This window comes from Centroberyx affinis, unplaced genomic scaffold (genome assembly GCF_046629955.1).
Source record: "Centroberyx affinis isolate AG114_WGS23_722 - 3 ecotype Tasmania unplaced genomic scaffold, CSIRO-AGI_Caff_v1 ptg003840l_1, whole genome shotgun sequence".
Taxonomy (NCBI): Eukaryota; Metazoa; Chordata; class Actinopteri; order Beryciformes; family Berycidae; genus Centroberyx; species Centroberyx affinis.
Genome location: NW_027281690.1, coordinates 22229 through 48700, shown reverse-complemented (window position 1 = coordinate 48700; position 26472 = coordinate 22229). Strand labels below are relative to the sequence as shown.

General features: G+C 41.1%; 1 protein-coding gene across 1 annotated transcript in view; it reads left to right on the top strand.

Annotated features, from left to right (window-relative positions):
- The window catches only part of LOC139662558 (voltage-dependent N-type calcium channel subunit alpha-1B-like), a 132854-nt gene that overhangs the window by 91023 nt on the left and 15359 nt on the right, over nucleotides 1–26472 (top strand). Inside the window, exons 11-24 of the mRNA XM_071541241.1 lie at nucleotides 1340–1455; nucleotides 1723–1812; nucleotides 4043–4132; nucleotides 5373–5594; nucleotides 5744–5856; nucleotides 6436–6548; nucleotides 8202–8333; nucleotides 16134–16206; nucleotides 16549–16666; nucleotides 16859–16926; nucleotides 17784–17890; nucleotides 19678–19740; nucleotides 24000–24776; nucleotides 25973–26178. Coding sequence (XP_071397342.1) covers nucleotides 1340–1455; nucleotides 1723–1812; nucleotides 4043–4132; nucleotides 5373–5594; nucleotides 5744–5856; nucleotides 6436–6548; nucleotides 8202–8333; nucleotides 16134–16206; nucleotides 16549–16666; nucleotides 16859–16926; nucleotides 17784–17890; nucleotides 19678–19740; nucleotides 24000–24776; nucleotides 25973–26178 — 2288 coding nt within the window. The remainder of the gene's footprint in view (nucleotides 1–1339; nucleotides 1456–1722; nucleotides 1813–4042; nucleotides 4133–5372; nucleotides 5595–5743; nucleotides 5857–6435; nucleotides 6549–8201; nucleotides 8334–16133; nucleotides 16207–16548; nucleotides 16667–16858; nucleotides 16927–17783; nucleotides 17891–19677; nucleotides 19741–23999; nucleotides 24777–25972; nucleotides 26179–26472) is intronic.

The following is a 26472-nucleotide window of genomic DNA, read 5'->3' as shown; positions in this document are numbered from 1 at the left end:
TCCTCTCCTTTCCTCTCCTCCTCTCTCCTCCTCTCCTCTCCTCTCTTCTCCTCCTCTCCTCTCCTCTCCTCTCCTCCTTTCCCCTCCTCTCCTCTCCTCTCCTCTCCCCAATAATACACACACACACGCACACCCACATACACTACCAGTCAAAAGTTTGGACACACCACATTTTTCTTTATTTTTTACTATTCTCCACATTTTAGAATAACAGTAAAGACATACCAGTATAGACTAACCCTAACCCTGGAATTATGCAGTGAGGTAGTAGCAATCTTACCTGTCTATCAACAGGTTGATGTACCCCTACAATAAAAAGATCTGAGAACAAAATGACTCACTCACTTAGCAGGTCACCCCGAACTAAAGTGAATCGAGGGTTGTGACAGTGGTTGGTGAGAAATACTTTTTTTTTTTTTTTTTCTTTTTTTTTACCCATAATTAAAATGTTCAGCTGAAAAATAACCGAATTGAGAATGAATTGAGTTAAACAAGAGATTAACCTCCACTCCATTCTCCTCTCTAGCCCCTCTCTCTTTTTACTTTCCTTCTCTCATCATCCCTTCCCTGTCATCCTCTTGTGTTTTACAAAGGCCTCTCCCTGGCTTTAATCATCACGGTCCCCTGCGGTCCTGCGTCTGACGTCTGTCCATCTCATTGTCTATGGGAGCGAAGAGCCTCTTCTCACCCACTGTGTTCCCTCTCCACCTGACTCACAGCCCCTTGTCTCTCCAGAGTGTGAATAAAAGCAAACACCTCATGTGCATGGCCATTAGTCTTGAGAGAGATTGCAGGGAATCCAATTACCGGTGCAGGACTTTCCGTGTGATTTCTGTGTGAAATGTATTCCAGACGATTTGAAGCTGTTCAGTTCCTTTTCATTTGGGAGCAGTTTTCTTTCCTGCCCATTCTTTTTACTGGTGGGGCACATACCACATGTCTACTTTTTTTTGTTTCTGTCTTTAGTACACAATTGGAAAAGCATAAATTCCAGTAACTTGCAGTACTGAGAACAAGTATTTATTAGTAAAACGATTTCATCTTTAGTACCCAATTTCCATGGATTTAGAATGCAATTTGCAGATACATTTTCTATACATCTTCTATTATTTCTAGCTTCATTTAACTCCTAGCATTCCAGCCTCCTATCTGTCTGTTTCTTTTTTTTCCTCCTGTGGCTCACCATGCTCATACAGATGATTAATCCACACCATTTATTAGTGATTGTTATAAAGTGTTACTGTGTATTTTCCAGTAAAAGAGAAAAACCAAATATATGTAAAAATACGTAAATAAAAAATCTGTCTAAAAATATATCTGTGTGTGTGTGTTTCCACAGAGAGTTTGCCAAAGAGAGAGAGCGTGTGGAGAAGAGGCAGGAGTTCTTGAAGCTTCGGAGACAGCAGCAGATAGAGAGAGAGCTGACTGGCTACCTGGAGTGGATCTGCAAAGCAGGTTAGCCTTATCTCCAAAACATATTTACTGTGCACTAACATCCTCAGTGCAGTGCTAGCATGTGCATTTCTGTTTGTCTGTGTATTCATGGATGTGTGTTGCTGTGTGTGTTGTTGTGTGTGTGTGTGTGTGTTACGGACAAGGTATTTGGACTGATATAAAGTCTTTCTCTCTCTCTGTCTGTCTCTCTCTCTCTCTCTCTCTCCCTCTCTCCTTCCCTCTCTCTCTCTCGCTCTCCCTCTCACTCGTTATGCTCTCCTATTACAGAGGAGGTGTTGCTGGAGGAGGAGGATGAGAATGCAGAGGAAAAATCCCCGTTGGACGGTGCGTGGTACAAGAGGAAACAAAACCTCCCAGGTGAAAAGAGGGCTGAGTATGTGTTGCCTGCTTTACCATGGTGCCTCACCACAGGAACCCAATGGTAAACCAGGCACATGGAGAGAGGTATGATTCATCATTTCCATCCAAAGCACGATTTTTTTGCACAATATCAATGTGCTGTGCACAAATCATTCCAAAACCATTGGTGTCTCACTCTGCCATGAATGTGATCTGGTTCTCTTTCACCTGGGGAATATAATGCAGGTTTAATGCAAACGAGTTATATTGTACTGATTGGATTATTGTCCAGAATGATGATGATGCACGTGTTACTTAACATATCTGTTTGATAACTGTGTCACTCTCTCTTTCTGGTTTTCTTGTTATCTCTGATTTCTTTTTCTGACCACACCTCTTTCCATCATCCTGTTCTTTCTCTCTGTCATTGGTCCTTTCCTCTCTCTTTCTCTCTCTCTCTCTCTCTCTCTCTCTCTCCCTCTCTCTCTCTCTCTCTCTCCATCAGCCTTATAATTGGCCCTTAATCTCAGTCAATTAGGCCTGGTGTGGAAGCAAGGGTTAATTAGTGGGATTTACGGCAATGGTCTGATTGGATTTGTTAAAGGACATGTGCCACAAACCCCCCAGCCCCCCCATCCTACACCCACACACACACCTGCACACACACACCCACACACACACACACACACACACTCACAAATCGAAATGCTGCACACACCAGTAGACACAGACGTTCAATATATAAGTGCCCACAAGCAGGCTGAATATTCAAGGGAAATGACAGCACCCAGCAGCCTTATTTTCTGAGTTAGTTACGTATGGAGGATTAAAATATTGGAGTCCACTGCCAAAGAAAATCCACTCTGATGTTGTTAGAGCAGAAAATATGGACTTGACCTTTGTCAGCTGAATGACAGGTATGAGTATTGGGGCACAGTGCCAATCATAGCTGACTGACTGAGTAGAGACGATTTTAAAATGCTGTTTTCCAAAGTGATTTATCCACCGTTTGAAAAACGATGGCTACTCTTTTGATGATAGGAAATTAAAACAAATTATGATCCTTTATGGTACGTTTTGCAGGATAGTTTTCTTGCTTAAAAAAAAAATGACAACACTTTTACTGACTGGATCCTCCTTATTTTAGAGATAATAAATAATGAAGGTTCAGGCAGTTATCTTTTTTCCCAAAATGGATATATAACTTTCTGTTCAAATGTCGGGAGTGGAGTAGAAGTGATGGATGTGAAAGAGAGTGCAGTGCTATGTATTTGATCTTCTCCCTCTGATACACAAACACTATTCATTCAGTGAATTTCTCCTAGGCTTCCTAGTTGCAGAGCCTCATTCATTTTGCAGCAGGGGCCTGATTCTGCCTCCAAGCACCTTTAGGAGTCAGGCAGGGTTGTAGATCTCAAGAAAAAGCCCATTGCTTTTGTGACACGGAGGGGGTCATGTGACGATCACATTCATGTGGTGCCGGCAGTTTTTCATTCCAAGGCTGGCTTCGAGCAGGAAGGCAGAAAATCTCCGAATGAAAAACATGATTGATGCCTGCTATTCATAGATTCCAATTAGCCCGCCCCACACCTTCACCACACACACACACAAACGCACACACACACACACACACACACACACACATAGAGACACATGCACACATATACAGGGGTAAATATTCTATGATTGGGTGGGAGTTCCTTGTTCCTTTTAAATACAACTTGAAACTTCATGTAGCTTTATGTATGTGCATAAATTGACTGCTTAAGTTGATATTTAAGAGGTTTTGCTAAATAGACAGTAGAACAACATCACTGCAAAAACTGACAAGCTTGTTAAGTTATTTTATCTTGTAGAGATAAGACTTATCAAGCTTATTTTAGGATTTTTTTGCACTGGCAGATAATTTAACTGGTTTCAACAAATTTTACTTTTTTTAGGATACTGTAACTTGTTTCAGGACATTTACTTCGTAAAAGTGAAATTGTCTTGGAGCAAGTTTCTTGTTTCAAGATTTTCTTCATTGTTTTATGAGTGATTTTGACATGTATCAAGTGAAATGTATTGAAACCAGCAAGATTATCTGCCAGTGCAGTGAGGTAATTTGACTAAAAATATCACAAAATAAGCTTGTAAGGTCTGGAAACAACTTAAAATCACTGGACAGCTTGTCATTTTTTGCAGTGATAATAAAGCCATAAGGCGTATTTTCACGATATTCTTTCGTCTTTCTTCCCTGTCTGTGTAGTGCTGAAACGAGGCAAAGTCAAGAAGGGTAAAAATGACCTGATCGGTGCTGAGGAGGGGGAGGATCCGTTCACGGACATCTCCTCTGTCGGTGAGGCTCAGATCCCCTCCTTTTCATCCGCTGTCATCGGCAGTTCACCTTTCACCTTCGCCTGCTGTTTATTCACCAAGTCGACCTTTCAGATAAAAGCCTCCATAAAAGCCTGTCTTCTGCGATGAACATACATAACCGCTTCGTCTGACGCTCTCTCTCGTCTCCACTCAGATCAGATTAGCACGTCATGTCACCACAACACCGTAAAGCATGGTGCTCTGTTGTTAAATATTCAACACAAACTTAATTGTGTACATAATAGAAGTAGCTGCCTTCTGGATCCTAGTTAATACAGTCTCAGAGTTAAAGCTATTTCTCTTGGTCATTGTAGCATGTCACCTTGAGGGAAAATAGGTATAATTAACTTCTCTTATTAGACTGTAAAATTAAAATAGCAAGTGAATTACCCGCAGCGTATTAGAATTAGACTTTTTAATATTAATGGAATTCACTGCACCACACAAGGAAAACATGTAATTGCTTGTCTGTGGGTTGGAAATGAGCATAAATGTGATAATTGAAACCATTTTGCTGCCTTCACATTAAAAACACTAGTGCTACTTTTTCCGTTGACTATATCTCATGACTGTTTTCCATACAAATAGGTGTCAAGGGAATTCTGCACAGACAAATCTGCTCTCTCATCTCGCTTTTCCTCGCTCAAGTTAGGATCTTATTTCACCCCTGGCAAGCCGTATCACAAGCTTGCAGTGCCGCTGCACAGCACAAAAACACGAGTGCATCTTCTGTTTTTTAACGAGCAACAGCGAGTCAAATTCAAGGACGTGTTCCAGTGGTTTTCCACCGTTCCCTCCATCTCTTGTCTAGGTATTGTTTCCCTCATCGTTTCTTTAGTCTTGGCCACAAACGTCCTTGAATGCTTGTTAGCAGAGACGCCTGAATGGATGTAAAGTGGAATGGATCCCTGAAATTACAGACAGAAATAACCCAACCATTCTGTCACGCTTCTGTCTCAAAAACAAGAGCGATGACTGATAAAAATATGGTTATGTTACAGTGTTTTTTGTGTTTATTTTGTTTTGTTTGTTGTTTTTATAGTTGTTTTTCAAGGTCAGATGAAAATTTGCTGCAGACATATGTATTATAATCATGATAATTGGACGATGGAAACACTGGCTCACCAAGTTATTCGCTGTGAGAACTGTGAAACTGTGATCAGATTTAACCACTACACACTGATACATTTCCTCTCTCCTCTGCTCGTCGTTGCTCTCAGCTCCCCCAGGCTCTCCGTTTGGCCGGGCCAGCGTGAAGAGCAGCAGCAAGCTGGACAGCTCCTCCTACTTCCGTCGGAAGGAAAAGAGGACACGGTTCTTCATCCGCCGCATGGTCAAAGCGCAGAGTTTCTACTGGATAGTTCTGTGTCTGGTGGGCCTCAACACTCTGTGTGTGGCCATAGTACACTATGACCAGCCAGAGTGGCTTACCAGGGCCCTCTGTAAGTCACACTCACACACACACACACACACACACACAGACACATACACAGATATACAAATGCACAAGCACACACATACTCATTCATGATGTTGTCTGTACTATAAATATAAATATTTTTTCTGTCCTGTCTGTCCCCCTGGAAACTAGACACAGCAGAGTTTGTGTTCCTGGGGTTGTTTCTGACGGAGATGAGCTTGAAGATGTACGGCTTAGGAGCCAGGAATTACTTCCACTCCTCCTTTAACTGCTTTGACTTTGGGGTAAGTCGCTATAGAATGTGACACACAGGTACATATTTAACACTAACCAACAGTTTTATTCCTGATTAGATGATAATCAGGTGATATTTAGGTGATTCATGGGGAGGTTTGATTTGAGTCACTCAGTGTTGTTTGGCTTGTAGAAAGAGCCAATACAGCAGGCGATAAGCAGAGGTGGAAAGTAACTAAGTACATTTACTCAAGTACTCTACTTAAGTACAATTTTGAGGTACTTGCACTTTACTTGAGTATTCGCATTTTGTGAGACTTCATACTTTCACTCCATTACATTTCAGATGGAAATATTGTACTTTTTACTACTACTTAAAATACTTCTTACGGGTTAATGCATCAATAATTTAACACTCTGCTCTTCAGAATGAGTACTTTTACGTTTGATACTTCAGTATATTTTACTGCTAATACTTCTATACTTTCTCTTAAGTAAACTTTTGAATGCAGGACTTTTACTTTTCATTAAGTATTTTTCCATTTATTATTGCTACTTTTACTTTAGTAAAGGATGCAAAAACCTTTTCCGCCACTGCCGATAAGTGCAGCCTCTGCTCTCCTCTCCAGGTGATTGTGGGAAGTATTTTTGAGGTGATTTGGGATATGATCAAACCAGGAGCGTCCTTTGGCATCAGCGTACTGAGAGCACTGCGACTACTCAGGATATTCAAAGTCACCAAGTGAGTTCATATGGAAAATATGCATGTCCACGGCAGCATGACGCAAACACACACACACACACACACACACACACACACTCACAAACACGCTCATATGTGCTAAAGTAAAAATGATAAGCACATTATGCTCCTGTCATGCTCGGTAAACCTTGTTTTTATGTTTTCGCTTACATAACTGTCAATCATTGAGGAATACAGGAATATGTGTTTGTGGGCGGATGATCCATTGGTCACCTTATCCATTAAGTGAGGACAACATAGACACCAAAATTACCCATGTCTCCCCGGTAGATCATTTACTCCAGTGCTCCGTTCTATCATTTTAGCATACACTATGTCGGGTACAGCCTGATCTCCTGGAATTTCATGGAAACAGCATGATGTCTAAAAATGCAAATATGTGCCCTGTGCACGAAAAGTGAGAGAAATATGTGTTCCCACCGTGAAATGATTACATGAACGAGGCACGACTAGAAGCAAGAAGTAATCTGACATTGAAATAGAGCGGTGGAAAGTAAGGGTGTTGTGGCCGGGTGGTGGATGGGTGTACACATTTGCCTTCATCTCTGATGACCTGGATTTGATCCCCAACTCATACCGAGAAGATTGAGTGAAATGAGTGAAGTTTTAATTTGTAGCTAAAGTTTTTCTTATTTAACTATGACCAAAGCTTTTCCCTAACCTTAACCAAATTGTTTTAGTTGCCTAAACCTAACCCAAACCCTAAACAACGTTGTTTTAGTTGCCTAACCATAACCTTAACCATATAACTTAACCAAAGTTGTTTTACTTGCCTGAGCTTAACCGATAGCAGTGAAAACGGCACGTACAATTTGTGTTATTGTCACAATTATTGTGGTGGAAGAACATAATCTTCACATAATTTGTGTCCACAATATGTAGCCTAATTTGCATTTCAGAGTTCGTGCTCATAATCTTCACAAAATTTTATGAGATCACATTGGTTGTGTAAATTGACCAACAAGCCAATCTCCTAAAAACCTTGTGTATTCCTTTAAGTGCTAAAAAGCTGTTTTATGAATTCTTCCTTTAAATGCTAAAAAGCTGTTTTATGAATTCTTCCTTTAAATGCTAAAAAGCTGTTTTATGAATTCCTTTGAAGTTGACTTTTTGAAGATACAAGGTTTTGATGTGGCAGGACTGATACTTTTCCTCAGGGCAATGTTAATCGCTGTCATTCTGAGTTGACAATCCTATTAGAGTTTGATGGCAATCCCTTTATTTCATTAGATTATCTTGTAATCCTGTGATTCACAAAAACTGGCAGCTACAGACCTCGAAACATTGATTTGTTTTACTATGCCACCTACAGCTTTATTGCCATCTTATTATTTCCTCTCCTGTTTCTGCCTGTCTTTCTTTCTCTCTCTTCTTTTTGATCAGTTATCTTTTTTTCTCCTGTCTGTCTGAATCTATTTTTGTGGCCTGTGTATCATTAATTTGTGCAGAGTGGCTTATAATGAGTGCAACAGTAGATTAATCTTAAATTCCTAGACTGCAAACATTACAGCCAACCAACAGTAATGAGTTCAAGGGTCAAAAACACACCAGGTAGAATGTTGAATCTCTCTTTCTAACTCTCTTTCTAACCTTTCTTTCCTCTCTCTCTCTTCCTCTCCTCCTTGCTCTCAGATACTGGAACTCGTTGAGGAACCTCGTGGTTTCCCTGCTCAATTCCATGAAGTCCATCATCAGCTTGCTCTTCCTCCTCTTCCTCTTCATCGTGGTCTTTGCTCTGCTGGGCATGCAGCTCTTCGGAGGACAGTGAGTATCCGGTTCGACCCGACCTGCCCCCTGACTCCTAATTCCTGCTCCCCTGCTCCATCTGTCTGGCAATAGAATAGAGAGACAGGCACACAGACAGACACATACACACATACATTATATCCTCTCCATCTCCCCACCTAGCCCCCCCTGTCTGTAATCCCTGGCCCAGCATTGCAGTGGTGACAGACATGTTGACGCAGCAGGTAGCTGGCAGTGCAGCAGCAACAACAGCGGGCCTTTGATATCACACTCAGCAGGAGCACCATGTCTTCTAATGACAGTAACACCTCATGAGTCTGGGCTGGCTGCAGTTAATCAAAGGCTTGGCATCCAGCCCCATCGGACTAAACGCACACACACAAACACAAACAAATACACACACACACACACACGCCCATCTTCTACTCTCCTCTATCTCCTGACATATCACTTTCTGTCATACAAATACTGCTTAGGTCAGGCAAGTTGACTGAGATCCCATTATTTTTCGCATTTTACACTCTTACACTATCAGTCAAAAGTTTGGACACACCTGATTGAATGTACCATGGTTTTCAGTATCTTAAAGCCATTTGATCTAAAGGCTTATGCTTAAATGCTTGAAATTCGTTTTTTAGACAAATATAAATATGTATGAATTTCTTTCCAAAGCCTTTGCCTTTCCATCAAGGCAAAGGGCGGCTACTTTAAAGAAGCTAAAATATAAGATAGTTTCAATTTGTTTAACACTTTTTTGGTCACTGCATAATTCCATTTGTGTTATTTCATAGTTTTGATGTCTTTACTATTATTCTAAAATGTGGAAAATAGTAAAAATAAAGAAAAATGTGGTGTGTCCAAACTTTTGACTGGTAGTGTGCATATTACATACACAGCATACATTAACATACATGCAGTCACACTAGAGATCTGCCCACTCCTATAATTTTCAGGCAACTGGTGCATCTTCAAGCAGCCAGTCAGCCGTGTGTGTGTGTGTGTTACATATCGCCATTATTGTGGCAGGTAAGGTACACACATACTCAAGGGAAATGCCAATGTCACATGGAGTCACATCTCCTTGGAGTGACGGCCTTGGCGATCGCCCCGCTCCTATTGGATGTCTTTGAAGCAGTGGGCTGTTGCCATGGTGCCAAGCTTTAAATCGGTCTGCGCCATCATTAGCATCACATCAGTCTCTGGTGATGGACAAGTGCGAGATGACTGTGACGTCCACATGGTGCTTCCAGCCAGCCAAGCACATCAGGCTGGACGCATTGTTCTCTGCAAATAATATTCACACTAACAAGACATTTACTCTTGAATTCAGTCCTAAAACCTTATCTTTGTTAAAACCTTATCTTTGGGTCAGGTAATTTCACTTCTTTCCAATGCAGTTTCATTTGTGTCAGGAATTTTCTTGAAACAAGTGTCAGTATTTTGAAATTAAGCAGAGTACTGTCCTTGTTTGGAGATAATGTCACTTTATTTCATAAAATCCTTGAAATAAGTTGAATTGTATTGGAACCAAAGGAAATTATATTATTCCGTTGCCAGATTTTTTCACTTGTTTAATGAAAAGTAAGGTTTCAAATCTTTAAACAAGATTAAATGACTTGCGAAGATGAACATTTTCTGCATTCAGCATTTCCTCCCTTCAGTTTTGGCTCAGAGATTACGTTCATGTTCTCGGAAAACACCCAGAACAATCTCCTGGTAAAATCCTCTGGGAATTGAAAGATAAACAGCTTGAGGCAGAGGTCCGTCTCCCTGCGGAGATTTGCAGGACATCACCGACTGTTTGGCGAAATTTCAGATAAGCTCAAAGGAAAAGTGTAGGATTTAATAGAATAATGGAGTTTTCTGCTTGCTGCTTTGTACTGCTCATTTTTGTAAGTACAGTCGTTCTTCTTGATTAACACTGACCTTGTAAAACACAGGAGAGGTGGCATTTTATGCTTCTGACTGCATTCACAAGTTTCAGCCATAATCAAGGATTTCTCCATTCTCTACATGCTGGCACAGGCTGGCACCATAAATTATAACAATCACTGTGCAATCTCTATAGGCTGCACCTTTTTTATCCTGCTCCTTCCCTATTCTAATAAAAGCCTGTTTTGTTTCTAGACTCATTATTAGGCTGCACTATGTAGAAAAAGCTGTATGCACGTGTATCTCACAGTCCCACTGCTCTGCGGTATGTTTTTTTTTGTCGATATAACCCATCCAGTTGTGTATGTGTGTGTGTGTGTGTATTTAAAGTTGGGGGGTTGCATTCCCCTACACAATGTAAATCCACGTGTCTGCTGCAATTGTCTGAAGGGTTAGATACAGGCGGTGGAGGCCAAGAGCTTGTGGGATCCATCAGAATGTAAGGGAGTGTGAATGTAAGGGAGTGCGGCCTCACATGACTCTGTTTTGAGGATTGATTTAATGAAGTCCCTGTAGATGCCGTGTGGAAGCCAAGCAGCAAGCTCCCAATCCCTATTATCAGAGTAAACAGAGGTCTGCGCAGAGGCACAGGAGCACAATGCCGCTTCTCCCTGTGCTGGGCCGCACTAATCCTCCAGTATGGAGAAAAGATGGGAGGATGGAGGAGGAGGGAGAGGGAGTGGGAGAGAGGGAGAGAGAGGGAGAGAGAGATAGGGGTAGCGCAGTAGGAAAGGAGAGAGGAGAGGGAGGAGATATGGAGGGGAGAAGGCACAGAGGAAATAAGGAAGGAAGGAAGGGAGCTCAAGAGGAAGAGGCTGAGATGAAAAGGAGAGAGAGAGATGGAGGGATGAGGAGGAGAGAGGTACAAGATGGAAGGAAGAGAGAGAGAGGGTGGGATGGGGAGAGAGAGAGAGAGAGAGAAAGAGGGGGGAGTTGATGGAGGATGGAGTAATGAGACGCAGCAGAAGGACGAAGGTAGAAAGAGAGAAGTATAGGGAGAGAGGGAGAGATGGAGTGCAGGGAGGAAGAATGAGAGAGAGAAAGAGAGAGAGAGAGAGAGAGAAAATATGACAACATACCAAGGCAGAAAAAGCTTATTGAATTTACGGCCCTGCCCCCACTCCTCCGCCTCTCTTCCCTACATTCCTCGTGCCCTCCCCCCAATCTCCCTCACGTAATGCACGTATGTATGTGCACACACACACGCACACGCACACACACACACACACACACACACACACACACACACACACACACACACACACACACACACACACACACACACACACACACACACACACACACCAACTACACCGTCACAGGATCTACACTAAGAAGGAGAAATCAGGAGTCATTTGTACAGGCAGTTGCTGTGGTAGCAATTCACTCCCCTCTCTCTCCTCATCTTCACTCCTCCTTCCTCCCCCCCCCCCCCCCCACGTCTTTTCTTCCACAATGGGTCCTTCATGTGCTTTGTCCCCAAACACCCAAATACATTTTTCTTCCTTGTGTTCTCCCGGCTGCTCTATGTAGCGCATCGCGTGCTCGGAATTATAAGGTTCCATCGGTGAGAAGTTTTTGAGAAATTGAGCGTGAAAGGCATTACATCCCATATAGCACAACTAATGAAGCCATTTCAGTTCACCTGGTTTTACCCACTTAACGTTAACATTACAAAAAACAAATCTTCTTCAAACATATTAAGGCCTGTCTGTTTTTTTTTTGTTTTTTTTTACATGTTTGATGGAACCTTATAATTCATAAGTCCTTACATGACTCTGTCTAACTTGACAGTGTTGTGTAATGTAAAATGCATTGCGTTTCTCCCGTCTGTCAAATTCCGGTACTCAAAAGTGTTTCCATCAAACTGAATACCGAAAGTTATTCAAGATGGAATTGAATGTCCATATCCTGTGTATTTCCATTGTTGTCAGGCAGTAATGGGCATTCTTTTATTCAACAGTTTGTACATCAACTTAGTAAATTCCATCAGAAATGCTTTTATAGGAGTGTTTGATCATTTGCAAGTACAATAATTCAGTTTTCACACAGCTGTTCAACTATGTGAACACTTCAAAGTCATCTCACCTCCTGATGAACGAGTTTCATTCATTTCAGAGGAATCTGAGTCTTTGTGAACACTGCAAATCCATCCAGTTTGGTATTCACTGAGGGAAGCTGATTATTGATAAAATGAAGGCATAATTAATATGCCATTATCCATAAATGCCTTGCTAAATTAGTGCATGAAGTGCTTGTTGCATGCTAAATAGGGGATACTTTAGAGGCTTGAAAATTTCAACAAGTTCGTACTGTACTGGAGATAAAATATAAATCATGGGTTGCAATGGATCTATCAAATTAGTTCTTCTAGTTTTTAAAAATAGATCCACAGTCATACTGAGCCCATGATTAGCCTGATCAAATCAATTTTGACACAATGCTCTTTTTTACATCAAGAAACTTGTTAGCTGTAAAGGTTGTGAGTTTTAAAGAAAGGTAGAGTTATGAAAGGAATCCCATTCAAGAAAAGCCAAAACTACAATGTAAGATAAAATGAGACAGTTAAAAAGTGTTTTAAGTATGTGAAAACACCCTTAAACGTACTCTTATGAACAATACTCCTATAAAAATCTTCTGGCATGTGTGTCTATGTGTCTTTGCCTTGTAAAGTACAAAGATTTGGTAAGATGGACTGTAAGTGTTTTTTCTAATGTTCAGATCACAGCTAATCACTGCTGCCCTGGAAAAAACCACGTAGCTGCAACTGTTTGCATTCACTTCATCATTTATGACATTTATGTAGAGTGAGTTTCATGACCTTTGGGCCTTTGAAACATGTTAAAAACCAATTGTAAAATTTTTAAAAATACATGGGAATCAATGAGAAAATAACCAACCTTTTTGTAGATACATGGTTTTTATCCAACAACAGGTTACACAGATGAGGCTGCATCAGTTCCTCACTGGTATATTGCAGAAGCATGTGTGTTGATACGCTGCAAAAATATAAGTCATTCAATCTTGTCTTCAGTCTTACAATCTTTTCTGCCACTAAGGTGAAATAACTTCACTTTTTTTCTATTGCAACTAAACTGAGAGAATTTTCTTCAAGTTACAGATAGTATCTTGAGATAAGGCACATCTCGTCCACATCTCGTCCGTCAACATGATGTCACTTGATTAGAGGAAATCCAAGTTGAGTTAGATTAGGAGCAAGTGAATTTTGGATGAGTACCTATTTGGAAAACCTTCTTGGCTGTTGATTAGATCATGCAAATTGCTTTCTGCCAGACCCAAAGCAGCATCATCAGAGAGTCCATGTCCTAATTAGTATAGAACATTTGTGTTACGAGTGGCCCGATATAATTTGACCAGTGAAAAGCTGGCCTGAAAAAGCTCATAGAGCCATTTTTAACATCCATTTTGAGTATGAAAATCCATTTGGGCTAGGCTGAATCCTATGTTGAGGGACACGGTTATGTGACATGGTTAATATGTTGGAGCATTGATATGGGTGGCCCAAAGTGAATAAAGACTCTAAATCATGCCCTAAACATGAACCTAAAATTGAGATCAATAAATCAATCAATGGAACTACCAATTAACATGTTGTAGTACCAGTAGCAACAAAGCATTCTCAGCTTTTCATAAAAAAAAAACTTCAAAAATCAAGTCATTCCCAATCTGCACATCAGTAGCCGTGAATAGGGAGCTATGAATCAGGAACTAATTTCAGCTTCGTCAGCTGACTCAGGAGCCAATATCGTCAGTGGGTCAAAGTATTACAGGTATGTAAATCTTGCTATTGGTCTCAACAACAGGCAAATGGAACAGTTGACCTTTTTTGCTTAAATTGGCCTGCTCAGCAGTTGAATTGATTTGAGTTGAACTATACTGAACAAAAATATAAACGCAACACTTTGTTTTTGCTCCCATTTTTCATGAGTTGAAATAAAAGATCTAAGACTTTTTCTATCCACACAAAAGACTTATTTCTTTCAAATTTTGTTCACAAATTTGTTTAAATCTGTGTTAGTGAGCACTACTCCTTTGCCAAGATAATCCATCCACCTGACAGGTGTGGCATATCAAGATGCTGATTAAACAGCATGATTATTGCACAGGTGTGCCTTGGGCTGGTCACAATAAAAGGCCACTCTAAAATGTGCAGTTTTATCTTGAAAAAAAACATTTATTAGGCACTGAACTATGGATCTCACATGACTAGGGCTACAGATATGCTTTTTTTGAAAACCAGTCAGTATAACACGGATTTAAACAAATTTGTGAACAAAATTTGAGAGAAATAAGCCTCGTGTGTGCATAGAAAAAGCCTTAGATCTTTTATTTCAACTCATGAAAAATGGGAGCAAAAGCGTTGCGTTTATATTTTTGTTCAGTGTAAATTGAATATTTCCTTTTTTAGCATTTCCTTTTTTTCTATCCAACTCAAAATATTTGTCTTGAATATACCTCTTCATTCTTCAAGACTGACAACAAGATGAAATGACTAGTGGCGAATGGCGAATGTTTTTGCAGCGTAGGGCATTTTACTTGACTCAGTGGAATGACCAACCCATCGTTATGCATCTTTATTTCATTCTCTCATTGTCTTCTTCAGTTTCAAGACCACGGATACAGGTTTTGGCAGGTTTGTTGGGTTATTTCAAGCTGGGTCTGGGGTGGTGGTGAAACATGGGGCTGAATAGATTTAGATTTAGTGTGGATTTTTCCTTTGTGTAAAGTGTGTGTGTGTGTGTGTGATGAAGGTACTGATGATTCTGAGCTGGACAACCCTATGTGTCTGCTACTAAGATGAATCACAACACGTTTACACAAAATCACTGGTCACCTACCTGCCATAAATCTACACAAACATAACTCTATTGGGCTTTATACTCAACCTCTATCCCAAGGCGTTTTTTTTAATAGTTCAGTTTTGTGTAAACCTGTGGTTATACATCTATGGGGGCTTCAGAAGATGGTGGTATAAGGACACAGTTAGGAAAACAGCTCTTCTTCTCAAACGATAGAGACGAAAAGAATAACAGGAACGAACGAGCGGTAAACATTTCATTCATTCATTCATTCATTTTGGAACTGTTGTAGTCTTACCCGTCTTAGCTGTGTTGCAGTGTGTTTAGGATCCATACAGGAGTGCTGCTGTGTGAAGGTTGGAGCTGTGGCTCCCTGGTGACTGGTGTTTCCTGCTGTTGCATGCATCTCTCTCTCTCTCTCTCTCTCTCTCTCTCTCTCTCTGTCTCATCAATAATCAATATAAGACAACCTTCACCATCTCTGAGTACACTCCTTACTACCTGAAGCCTCGTGTTAGACCAATCCCCCAAGCACTCTCAAACTAACTTCTACCATGAACTTGCTATAAACATGTGTGTGTGTGTGTGTGTGTTGTGTGTGTGCGTGTTTGTGGACATGCTAGAGACAAGGTGAGAGACAAAGGAGAAATGGTACAGTTGTACTTTAAACATGCGATTCCCCCAAGATATTTGAAATAAACCTGTTTTTCTGTTGTCATCGTTATACAATGCACTGTTTCCTCATGCATGTTGATGCACTGCTGTGACGTGAGTGGGTGTGTGTACATGTGCCGTACCATCTTCCCCATGCATAGAAACATGTATTGTTGCTTAGAGACAATCCAACAACAGACTCCCAACATGGTTAATCAAAATGTTATATATTCCTTTTCCTTTCTAATCTTTGAAATATGGATTTTATTTCATATTCAGGACTACACTGTACCTTCTCCTGAACTGTAGGCAGATGCCTTTTTACCTGACTGGAACCCCGTTTACGTAAACCTCCCTTTTCTCTCCTTTTCATGTCATTGTATTAACTTGGTTGTTCCCCGATTCCTTATAGGTTTAACTTTGAAGATGAGACGCCAACAACAAACTTCGATACCTTTCCAGCTGCCATCCTCACTGTGTTCCAGGTACAGTACAATCTGCTTTTTAATTAAGCCCCCCCCCCCATCCCCCCACCCCGCCCCCACCCATCATGCTCTCCACTTCACCACTTCCAAACAAATGAGAGAATAGTGACTTCAAGAAAAAAAAAAGAAAGATTGTTATCTGTCATTTTTAATTAGTGGGAATGACTGGTCTGTGTACCTTCTGTCCCCTAATGAGCTCGATGATAATCCTTCAATTAGTCTGCGCTCATAACCCCTCGCTCCGTCACGTAATTTAATTCTACACTTTGTGAGATTTGCACGGTGCTTTATGACCTGCTCGCGCTGCCTCGCCGTCATCTTGGGTCTTCTTCTCTTGCTCAGATTCTGACTGGCGAGGACTGGAATGCGGTAATGTACCACGGGATCGAGTCTCAAGGAGGCGTACGCCGCGGAATGTTCTCCTCTGTCTACTTCATCGTTCTCACACTCTTTGGAAACTGTATCCTCTTTGACATCCCATAATTAAAGCTACAATGTATTACAGTCAGCAGCCGCAAGATTAAAATGTGGAAGAGGTTTTGAGCTTCCTCTTGGCGTCCTGGATTTCAAGGGAAATATTGTATTGTGCTGCAACATAGTAACCCACAAATAATAAATGTGTTTTTTTTTTCCTGAGCCTAGATCTATTCAGACACCCTCCTAAATGTCTTCTTGGCTATCGCTGTCGATAACCTTGCAAATGCACAGGAGCTGACTAAGGTAAGCTGGGTCAAACGCACTGAAAGCTTTATGTGAGGACACATTTACAACACAGCAGTACAAATCAACAATATTCTACCGCACACTGAAAGGCTTCAGACCCATATTCAATTCATTTCATTTCTTTAATTAAACGATTGATGTAAAATAATGGCATGGGTCTGAAGCTTTTCAGCGTGTGGTCAAGTACTTTCACTGCTTGACGGATAATTATCCCAATTCTAAGCAGCACCTGAGAAAAGCACCACTGTGCACATGGAACATTTTATAGTACTAACACATAATTATTTTTATTTTTATTTTGTTGGCTTTTTCCAATATGTAAGCATACAGAATAATACCAAAAGCAGAACACATAGACACCCCCCTACCACCCCAACACAAATACACAAACAAACAAAAAGCCAGATTACAAATCAAGTATATAATATACTGAGTGTTAATTGAGTGGATGAGTGTTAATTGTCCATGCATGCCAGATTAGTTTGTCAACAGTGTCCATAGCTGCCAGAACACAATGTCCACCAGATCCAAAATTGTCCTGAAGTCAGAGGAAACCATACACAATCAAGGTCAGGGGATGGTCAGGGGTGAATGTGCAATGGTAAATAAATGCAAAGAAGTAGATTAGATCGAGATAAACAAATTAAACATACAATGGAGCGTACTCAGCCGGGCACATACACATCAAAATATAGTCGTGTTTAACAAATTTTCTGTCCTGCCTTCTAAAACCATGAACTGGGGGACCTGGATTCCATAAAGTAAAGTACATCGCTGGATGAATCTGAATTTTTTTGCTCTGCCAATTGATCAAACCAGATCAAAACAGCCTGATCTTTATTCTCATTGACCAGGATGAAGAGGAGCAGGAGGAGGCAGCCAATAAGAAGCTCGCCCTGCAGAAGGCTATGGAGGTGAAGGAAGTCAGCCCCATGTCAGCAGCCAACATCTCCATCGCTGCGTAAGTTTTACGGCATCCTTCCCTGAACTGACCCACACTTGGCATCTTTTCCTGTGACAGCGGCTCTCTGCACTAGAGGCAGATGGCCTTTCCTCATTCAGTATCTGCTCAGACCTCTATCTTTCTAAACCCTTCTCCTCCTGTGACTTTCCCTCTCTCAGTCTTTTGACTCGTCTTATGTGTGTGTCCCTCTATGAATGTGTTCGATGGTGTGTTTGTGTGGGCTTTCTCCTCATCTGTCCCTGCTGCTGCTGCTGTGGTGCTGCAATGTTGATTACACCCCCCAGAGTCTGGAGTCCTGTTACCCCTAACTCCAGCAGTAGAGGCAATTAAGAAAGTGAGATGCACAGCCTGAATCAACAATAGGCCTACACATTAGCTTCCGTCGATGGCTCCTAAGCCTCATTAACTGAACATCAATAAATTTATTGATCCATGCATCTACTCCAACAAGGGTATTAATCCAATCACTGCAGTCAATCATACTGCTGTTGACATTATTTTTCCATATACCTTAACGTAGTCCCTTAATAGGGTACTGTCTCATTAACATTGCCATTTAAGGATGTTATTATCTCTTTGATTAATTTCCGCCGCTTCACATAAAAAACCTTAATTTTCACTCTCAGGAAGTTTTCCTTCTCTCCTTTGTGACTTGCGACAGGGACGCCTTTATAACCCCAGATATCTTCTTTCATGCTAAGGCTCTGTGACTTGCCTGTGTGCACCACAAGCAATGTGATTGACAGGATCGGGGGGTCATGTGTCAACCAGGAGACTGTGCCTCCAAATTGGCCCTATATTTAGTGCCACGATGAACACTGAAATTATCTCATTCTGTCAGTGAAAGTTGGTGTCAGAAACCCTTTGCACAAGCAGTTTCCTTTTTTTTTTTATCAATGAATTGTAGGAATTGTAGCATCCCGCTGCAGTACTTCATGCTTCAAGATATACCTGTCTTCGATACCGCTCTCATTTAGGTGCTTTATCTATCTGTTCTGTTAATATGGAAAAGATGATCTTCAATACGGAATATTGTCTGTCCATTTTTGTGTCTTCCCCTCACTCTATATTTGATTTCAAGACACTGTGTGATCTGTAATTTCACAAAGCCCTTTATGCATTGGACAAAATGATCATCTGTGATTCACAGTCTCTCCTTAATTGCCATGCGCTTCACTAACATCTAGGTCAGTTTGACTGAAGAATAACATCCAAGTAAAGAGAGAAGCTTTGTAAATCAATGTGTAGTTAACTTTCCAATCTTTCCCACTGTCGCTGTCATTACTGTTATTATGTTGACCTATGTGATATGTTCAGTGTTATCAGGATAATTTCAGTTGTGTGTTAAATAGTGTGGTAACACTCTATCAGCTCTTACTGTTACTGTTTTTCTTTTGAAGGAACTCTTTAGTGTGCATTCAGTGTGCTGTAATGTTTCAGAGAAATTGAAGGGTTTCATTACAAAATACAATGTATTCTTTTTTAGCAAAAAAAAAAAAAAACTACAAGATGAGAAAAATTACAAGATGTTGCTCTTTTTTAAGCAAAAGTGTCAAGATAACAAATCATTTCAATAGTGATCCTCACTTTCATGCCTGTAATCATTCTGGCAGAGTAGCTGTCTGTTTTTTTTTTAAATTGATGAATATCTTGTTTTTGGAATGAAACTTTTGAACTGTTTACCATTCAGTTTAGTTTGCCATTATAAAAATGTGGTCTATATTCAATCTCTGCTGACAAGCACCACTTGTGTTGCTGTTGTGTTGTTTGTTCTGCATGTACAGTTTTGTAAAGCAAAATCGAGATGCACTCTCTCGCAGGTCGTCCATCAGCAGCATACAGTCACCGTGAGTTATCACTCTCTGTTACAATATTCTCTCCTCTCCTCTCCTCTCCTCTTCTCTCTGCTCCTCCTCTCCTCTCTTCTCATTCCCTCTCCTCTCCCCTTAGCCTTTCTTCTCCTCTTACTCAGCCTCCCTCCACCTCTCCTCCTCTAGTACTTGATCTATTCTGTCCTGACCCTGTCCTGCTGCCTGCATTTCTGGAATCCTGCGGCCGTCTGCTTGTTAAGATGTGCTTGGAGTTCTCTGAAGGCATAAAGCTAAATTGTAGTCCTCCTCTGTCACCACGTTCATTTCAAGTTGATTAGTATTTATTTATAAAGTGTGTTAAACAAACGGGGTCATCGCATACTAGTGCTTTACAGAGCCACAAACACAAATTACAGATTAAACAAAAGACAACCAACACATACAAACGCATCACAAACTTCTAGATATGCGGAGTGAGTGTGTGTGTGTTTGCAAGTGAGTGAGTGTGTGTGTGTGCATTTATATTACACACGTTATTTGAGGTTGATGAACTTTCCCATGTGAATCACCAATAACTAAGAGCAGTGATGAGCCCCTTCCGGTCTCACCAGCACCATTGTTTACTTTGTCGATAGCAGACGCCTCCCTCTGTGTTGTTAGCGCCTACAGTAATTCATCCTTTAGCGTGCTCTGTGATGTGAATAATTTGTGTATAAATGTTTAATTTCTCTGAGCACAGCCAATACCCCAGGCAGCTTGGCATTTCCAGTCTGCTTGTTATCTTAGACCCCAGGGCATCACTTTAAAAGACAATATCAGCTAGGGCCAAAATTAAATGCAGCGGCCGCCTGTTAGTTTGCTTGTCTGCCCCGCGCTCAATCGATTAACTGGAGATGGCATGCCAGAGACGTCGACTTAACATCTCACCTCTTTGAGATAACACACATTTAACGCTGGATTTAACTGTAATTTTTGACATTGCTCTTTCTTGTCTACTTTGAGTGTGTGTGTGTGTGCATGTGTGTGTTTATTTGTGTGTTGTCTGCTTTAATTATATGTCTCACAAGAATCATTCCCCGATGCCTTTAGCGTTCTCATGCCAAATACATCACTAACGTCACTAACCTTTCTGTCTGCCTGTGGCTGATATATCTGTATGTCTGTTGCTCACCTGTCTGTCTCACTGTCTCTACTGTCGTATGTGTCCTCTGTGTCTTCTATCTATCTTTTAGGAGTTATACTATCTACTCCCCTGCCCGACGAATCTTGAGGTACAGGTGACAAGAAGGAACAAACTTAACTAACCCATAAACTCCCATGTAAATAAATCATACTGTGCAAAAACAGTATGCAATGCATTCATACATACAAGATGAAAACATCACAAGAATTTTGACTATGCATCATGGATGTACCTCACTTGAAATATATTTTTGATCCTTTCCACATCTGTGCCTATGTAGAAAAACCCATATTCAAAGACTCATTCCACCCGTCAGTGTGAGCTCTCATTGTGCTCCTCTCAGCTGAGGACCCAGTGGGTTTTTTTATGACTAAAGAAGATTAGATCATACATGTTGAGAATGGATTTCAAATTGCCTGCGCCCATCGCACATTTCAGATGCATTTACACAAGACCTGGGTCAAACAGAATTTGCAAAATACTTTTTATGCTCCACTTTCTGTTTTAGTTTAGGCCTACTTGCATGATATTCATGTATTAACCTATAAACAACTAGGTATCAGGCATTCCTGGTACTTGAAACTGTGGAGAAAAATAACAAAAAATGATGTGTTTAGGGGTACAAACAGAGGTTTTCAATGGGAAACGGATTGAGATTTTCTCAGTTTCCATTAGGAGAGTTGGAGCAGGCAAAAATAAATAAATAAATAAATAAAGAGAGTACTGGGTGAAAAAAAAAATAAGTGAGTAATTGTTTACATTAACAACGGTTTTAGTGAAAACTTGTGCAAAATACTGGTGTAAATATAGGTCTTTTGGACTCACAGTGCTTTTTTTTTTTTTTTGCAACTTTTGGCTTCAGAAAACCTATTATGTCACACAAATTGTTTGGAGTAATTTTGTGGTCATTTTTTGCCCTTTTTGAAACTCTTCAGTTGTTTTGGAGAATCTTGTTGTTGTACAATCTTTGAGAAAAATAAGTGAATTATCTACCTACGTACTACACTTGTGACAAAGTGTCTTCCACAAACACAGTTATTATTTGATAGCTACCAGTCCTTCCCAATTCCAAACTGAATGAACCTCTTCAGCAAACTTATTGGGCCAGCAGCACTCGATTGCTCTGGGTCCTGTGTTTGTATCCTGTGTTTGTTTTTTTGCCTGTTCCGACTTTCCTGATGGAAACCGAAAGAATCTCAATCGTTTTCCTCTCAAAAACCTCATTTTGTAACCCAAACACATTTTTTAGTCAGTATTAGCTCCAGAATAGACTTTTTCCGGTATCAAGGAGTCTGATGCATAGTGGTTTACACTAAGTGCATATCATCAATAGAGAAAATCACAGGAAAGCAAAACAAACTAAGGAAACCAAGGTACTCTTCAGTCATAAATTAGAAACAGCTTTTTAAAATGTTTAAAACAGTTTAAAACAGTTTAAAAATGAGAAGATTTTATGTAACCCTGGGATGATTTTGAATGACACCCCAGTTGTTTTTGTTTGTTCTTTTTATATTTTCTGCCTCTGCTATATTGGGTGACAAAATACCCTTTGGCTGGAGCATCACACTATAGCAGATTATCTCCATTTGACGAGAAAAGGCACACATCACCAAGGTAGCATCTCTACCAGATGATATGGCTGAAAATCTGGGTCCATTCAGTAAAGCATAACGTAAAATATGAAGACAGCATTTCATTGTCAGTGTTTCAAGTTCTGTGAATCTGCCTTTTTTGGCTTCTTCAGTCAATAGTAACATCAACTCAAAAGAACATTTCTGGAGAATGGCTCACCATCTTTCTATAAATTCATTTTTATTGCTTCCTGCAAAGGCTGGGAGCTTAAGGATTTGTAGGCCGCATATAAGCTCAGCAGTCAGACGAGTTGAAGTTTAATTTGGTGTCCTTTTCTAGTCGGGTGTTGCAGATCCTTGTGAATATAGTTCAGATCCATAGTTGTGGTTTCTGTGGTGGCCATCTTTTCTAATAATAAAGGATATAGTTAGGATATTCCAGTCCTCTTCTCAAAAATAGGAAAAGCTGGTTCTCAAGGTTTTTTGTAAGGGTCGCTTAGGTCTACTGGTTCCTCTCTTTGCAATATGCCTGTGATTCTGCTTGTCACTCACAGTCACTGAAGTAGGCATGTGGCTGAGATGGGTCAGAGTTTTTTGTTTTCTTTTTTTTAACTGTTAAATCAAACAATACCACATTTATCAAGGCGTTTTTATCTAAAAGTGAAACATTCCTTGGTCCTCTTGCCTTTTAGATCAAACTGCTAACCTCATTACAAAAGAACACCTTCCACTTAACCCACATAACCCATTTATCAAGCTCTGGAAATTAATCCTGTGATTGACAGCTTACTTGACACTGTTTGAATCACCCACCTGGTACTCCATGTAGGTTAACTCAGTTAAATTAATGCTAAGACTTATTTGCAAATGCAAATGTTTGTCCCAGGTCTGATTGACACCGGCACCAGATAGTGGAAAAAAGAAAAGGCAGAAATGACATTACCCAGACAAGCCATAACATCATCTAACAGATGGTATTCATGTTGATCACCACTGGTGAAGATTTATCTATGCAGAGTGTGATGGCATTATTTTGTGCCTGTATCCAAACATGACCATGTGTGAAATGTTTGAGGTTGAGGACCCAAAATGAGTCACTGCCCTCCCTCTGGTGGGTCCTGACACGATGTGAGGACCCACAGCAACAGACTGATTTTACCCATTCATTTCCTGGGATGAAACAGTAGTAAGCACTCTTCTGTAGAGGAATTGAGCTACTGCTCCATGTTACACCCAAGCATGGTAAATGACAAGTTTACCATGGTGAACATTTGTGCTGGTGCATCCATAGACCATCTTGTGTCTGGTCCTTTACTGACTGTGATGATTTGTCATAAGAAATAAATAGTTTTGATCTAAAATGTGAATCCTCGGGTTAGTAACAGAAGATGGTATTACTATGGATGAAACAGTGGATGGTGATGTTTATCTAAACCCCACAAGGACCAGACTTGTAAAAGAGAAAGAGAGATAAGTAAAACTAGTTTTTCACTGTCACATGATCTTTCTCCCTGTCCTGTCCATTTGATTCCCGTGTGCAGTAAGGAGCAGCAGCGGTCAGCAAAGACCATGTCAATCTGGGAGCAGAGGACCAACCAGCTGAGGAGACACAACATGAGGGCCAGCAGCGAGGCCTTGTTCAACGAGCTGGATCCTGAGGAGCGCCTCCGCGTGTCCTCTGCCCTCCACCTGCGTCCCGACATGAAGACCCACCTGGACAGACCGCTCGTGGTGGAGTCGAGGAACGGCGACAAACCCCGGCCCCCGGAAGGAGGCAGGGAGGAGGCGGGGGAGCCCCAGCAGGACGGGGTGGGAGATCCCCTCCACACGCACTCCAGAAAACATCACCGCCATCGCGACAGGAACGGGGAGAGCAGGGACGCGGGCGACGGCCGGGGAGGCAGGCACCACACCCATCACAGCCGCGGCAGAGATCAGCCCGATGGTCCCAGGACTAAAGACGGGAGGGGGGAGAGGAGCCACAGCCGCGATGGAGGGCAGGGACACAGGCACCACCACCAGGGAGGCTCGCCAGAGGAGGGGATGAACGAAGTACGAGGAGGAGGAGGAGGAGGAGGAGGAGGAGGAGAGGACAGGGAGCACCGCCACCATCACTCCCATCGTCAGCAGAAAGAGGGGAACGGGGCCCTGGCTAATGGGGCGAGGGGAGAGCGCAGGGGGAGAGGACAGAAGGAGGGGGGAGGAGGAGGGGACAGCAATGGAGAGAGGAAGGGGCGCTGCTCTCGCATGGTCCGAGCCCAGTCTACACTCGATGCGGAGGACTGTAAACGGAACAGAAATGGTGCCAAAGGTCATAGGTAAGACCACAAATACGATACTAAATATTTTCAATATAAGATACTTTGGATATGTTGATATTATTGTAATATTTTATGTTTTTATAGTTGGTAACTCTTTACAGTGACCTTATTTTAGTCTACTGACCTATGTATTAACCTATTCAAAAGTATTTTAAGTAGGTGACATTATAATATTTACTGTAATGAAAATCTCCCTAATAATGTATTGACAATGGCGTAGCTACACAATGTAAGCACAAAATACACAAAATATATAAAATATGTACTTACAAAATAGTTTCAGCTGATGTCAGTCATGAATAATTAGGAATAGGTTGACGGACTGAATAAATAGGCAACCAGTTGACTAATGACCAACTTATTTTCTGCTGGTAATTCATAGCAGTCCACATACTGGAATGCTGACATATTATATAACCTGTCACCTTGGTGCCCAATCAGACACAACTTTATTTCAGTAATTAGAACAGCAAGAAATGTTAGGACAATATTCAGCAACACTTAGGTGCTGAGGCACGATTGTATAGTACTACTAGAGCATTACTGTGCACAATACTTTTATACACTGAAATAAGGTTATTGTAAAGTAAATGGTTGCCTGATATTTTGTGTGGTATTTCCCTCAATTTTGCCCTGGGGACTATTTTATATGCTAAGTATATATGTTTATCTTTTCTGATAGATCTTATTGAATACATTCCTGTCAGCTTGCTAAATTTACTGACCACATACCTTTCTCCCCGCTTTATACGAAACATACTGTATCCCCATGGTGAGCAAATACTGCAGGGTGAGAATCAGAATCTCTTTCATCACCAAATACAGTAAACATACAGGAATTTGTAAGTGGTGATGTTTTTACAAAGTCATAGTGGCAACTTTGACAGTGCAGACTGACAGGTATAATAGAAGAACGGGATCTTGCATACAGTGCAAAGAGACTATGCAAGACATACTAGGAATAGTAGACTATCCATATCACTCTGCATACATACATAAACATATACAACTATGTGTTTGAGTAGCATGGCAGTAAAGCTTGCTTCTAGTGTCTCGCCACATGAGTTCTGCTCCATCTCCCAGGAAGACGGAGTAAATTTCTCATATGGATCTAATGTGGCGGAAAAAAGTTTACAAACCCTGAGAGCAGAGTATGATGATGCCCATGATGAGGTACACATCTCCCTCCCCAGGGACAGACTGACAGATGCTGAGGAGGACGGCCTTGCCTCCAGTCCTGTGCAGCCATTGGTCAGCAGCCTGAGCCTCGGGGAAAAGCAAGAGGACGCCGACAACCAGAAGAACTCTACCAGGGCCAGCCAGGCTGGCCTCAACAGCAACACTATCCTCATCCCCGTCACCATCACCGCCCCGCCTGGGGAAACCACCATCATACCCAGTGAGTACTGGACCTCACCATCACATCACTATGGGGTTAGGAAGGTTCATTGATGAGTAAATCTGTGTAATCTGTTGAAAAATCAAATGGTGTCAGGTTGCTGATTAACAATTCTATTAGCAGCATAATCCATTGGATTACTGCACTTTAGTATTGTAAAATGAATTCTTTCAATTACATTTGGATTGCTTTTCCTCAGTAATATGAGGCGATTTGTTATGTGATATGGGGTCACAATTCAATACAACCAAGTTCAATGACAGCAAGGTACTGTACAGTTTAATTTTACATCAC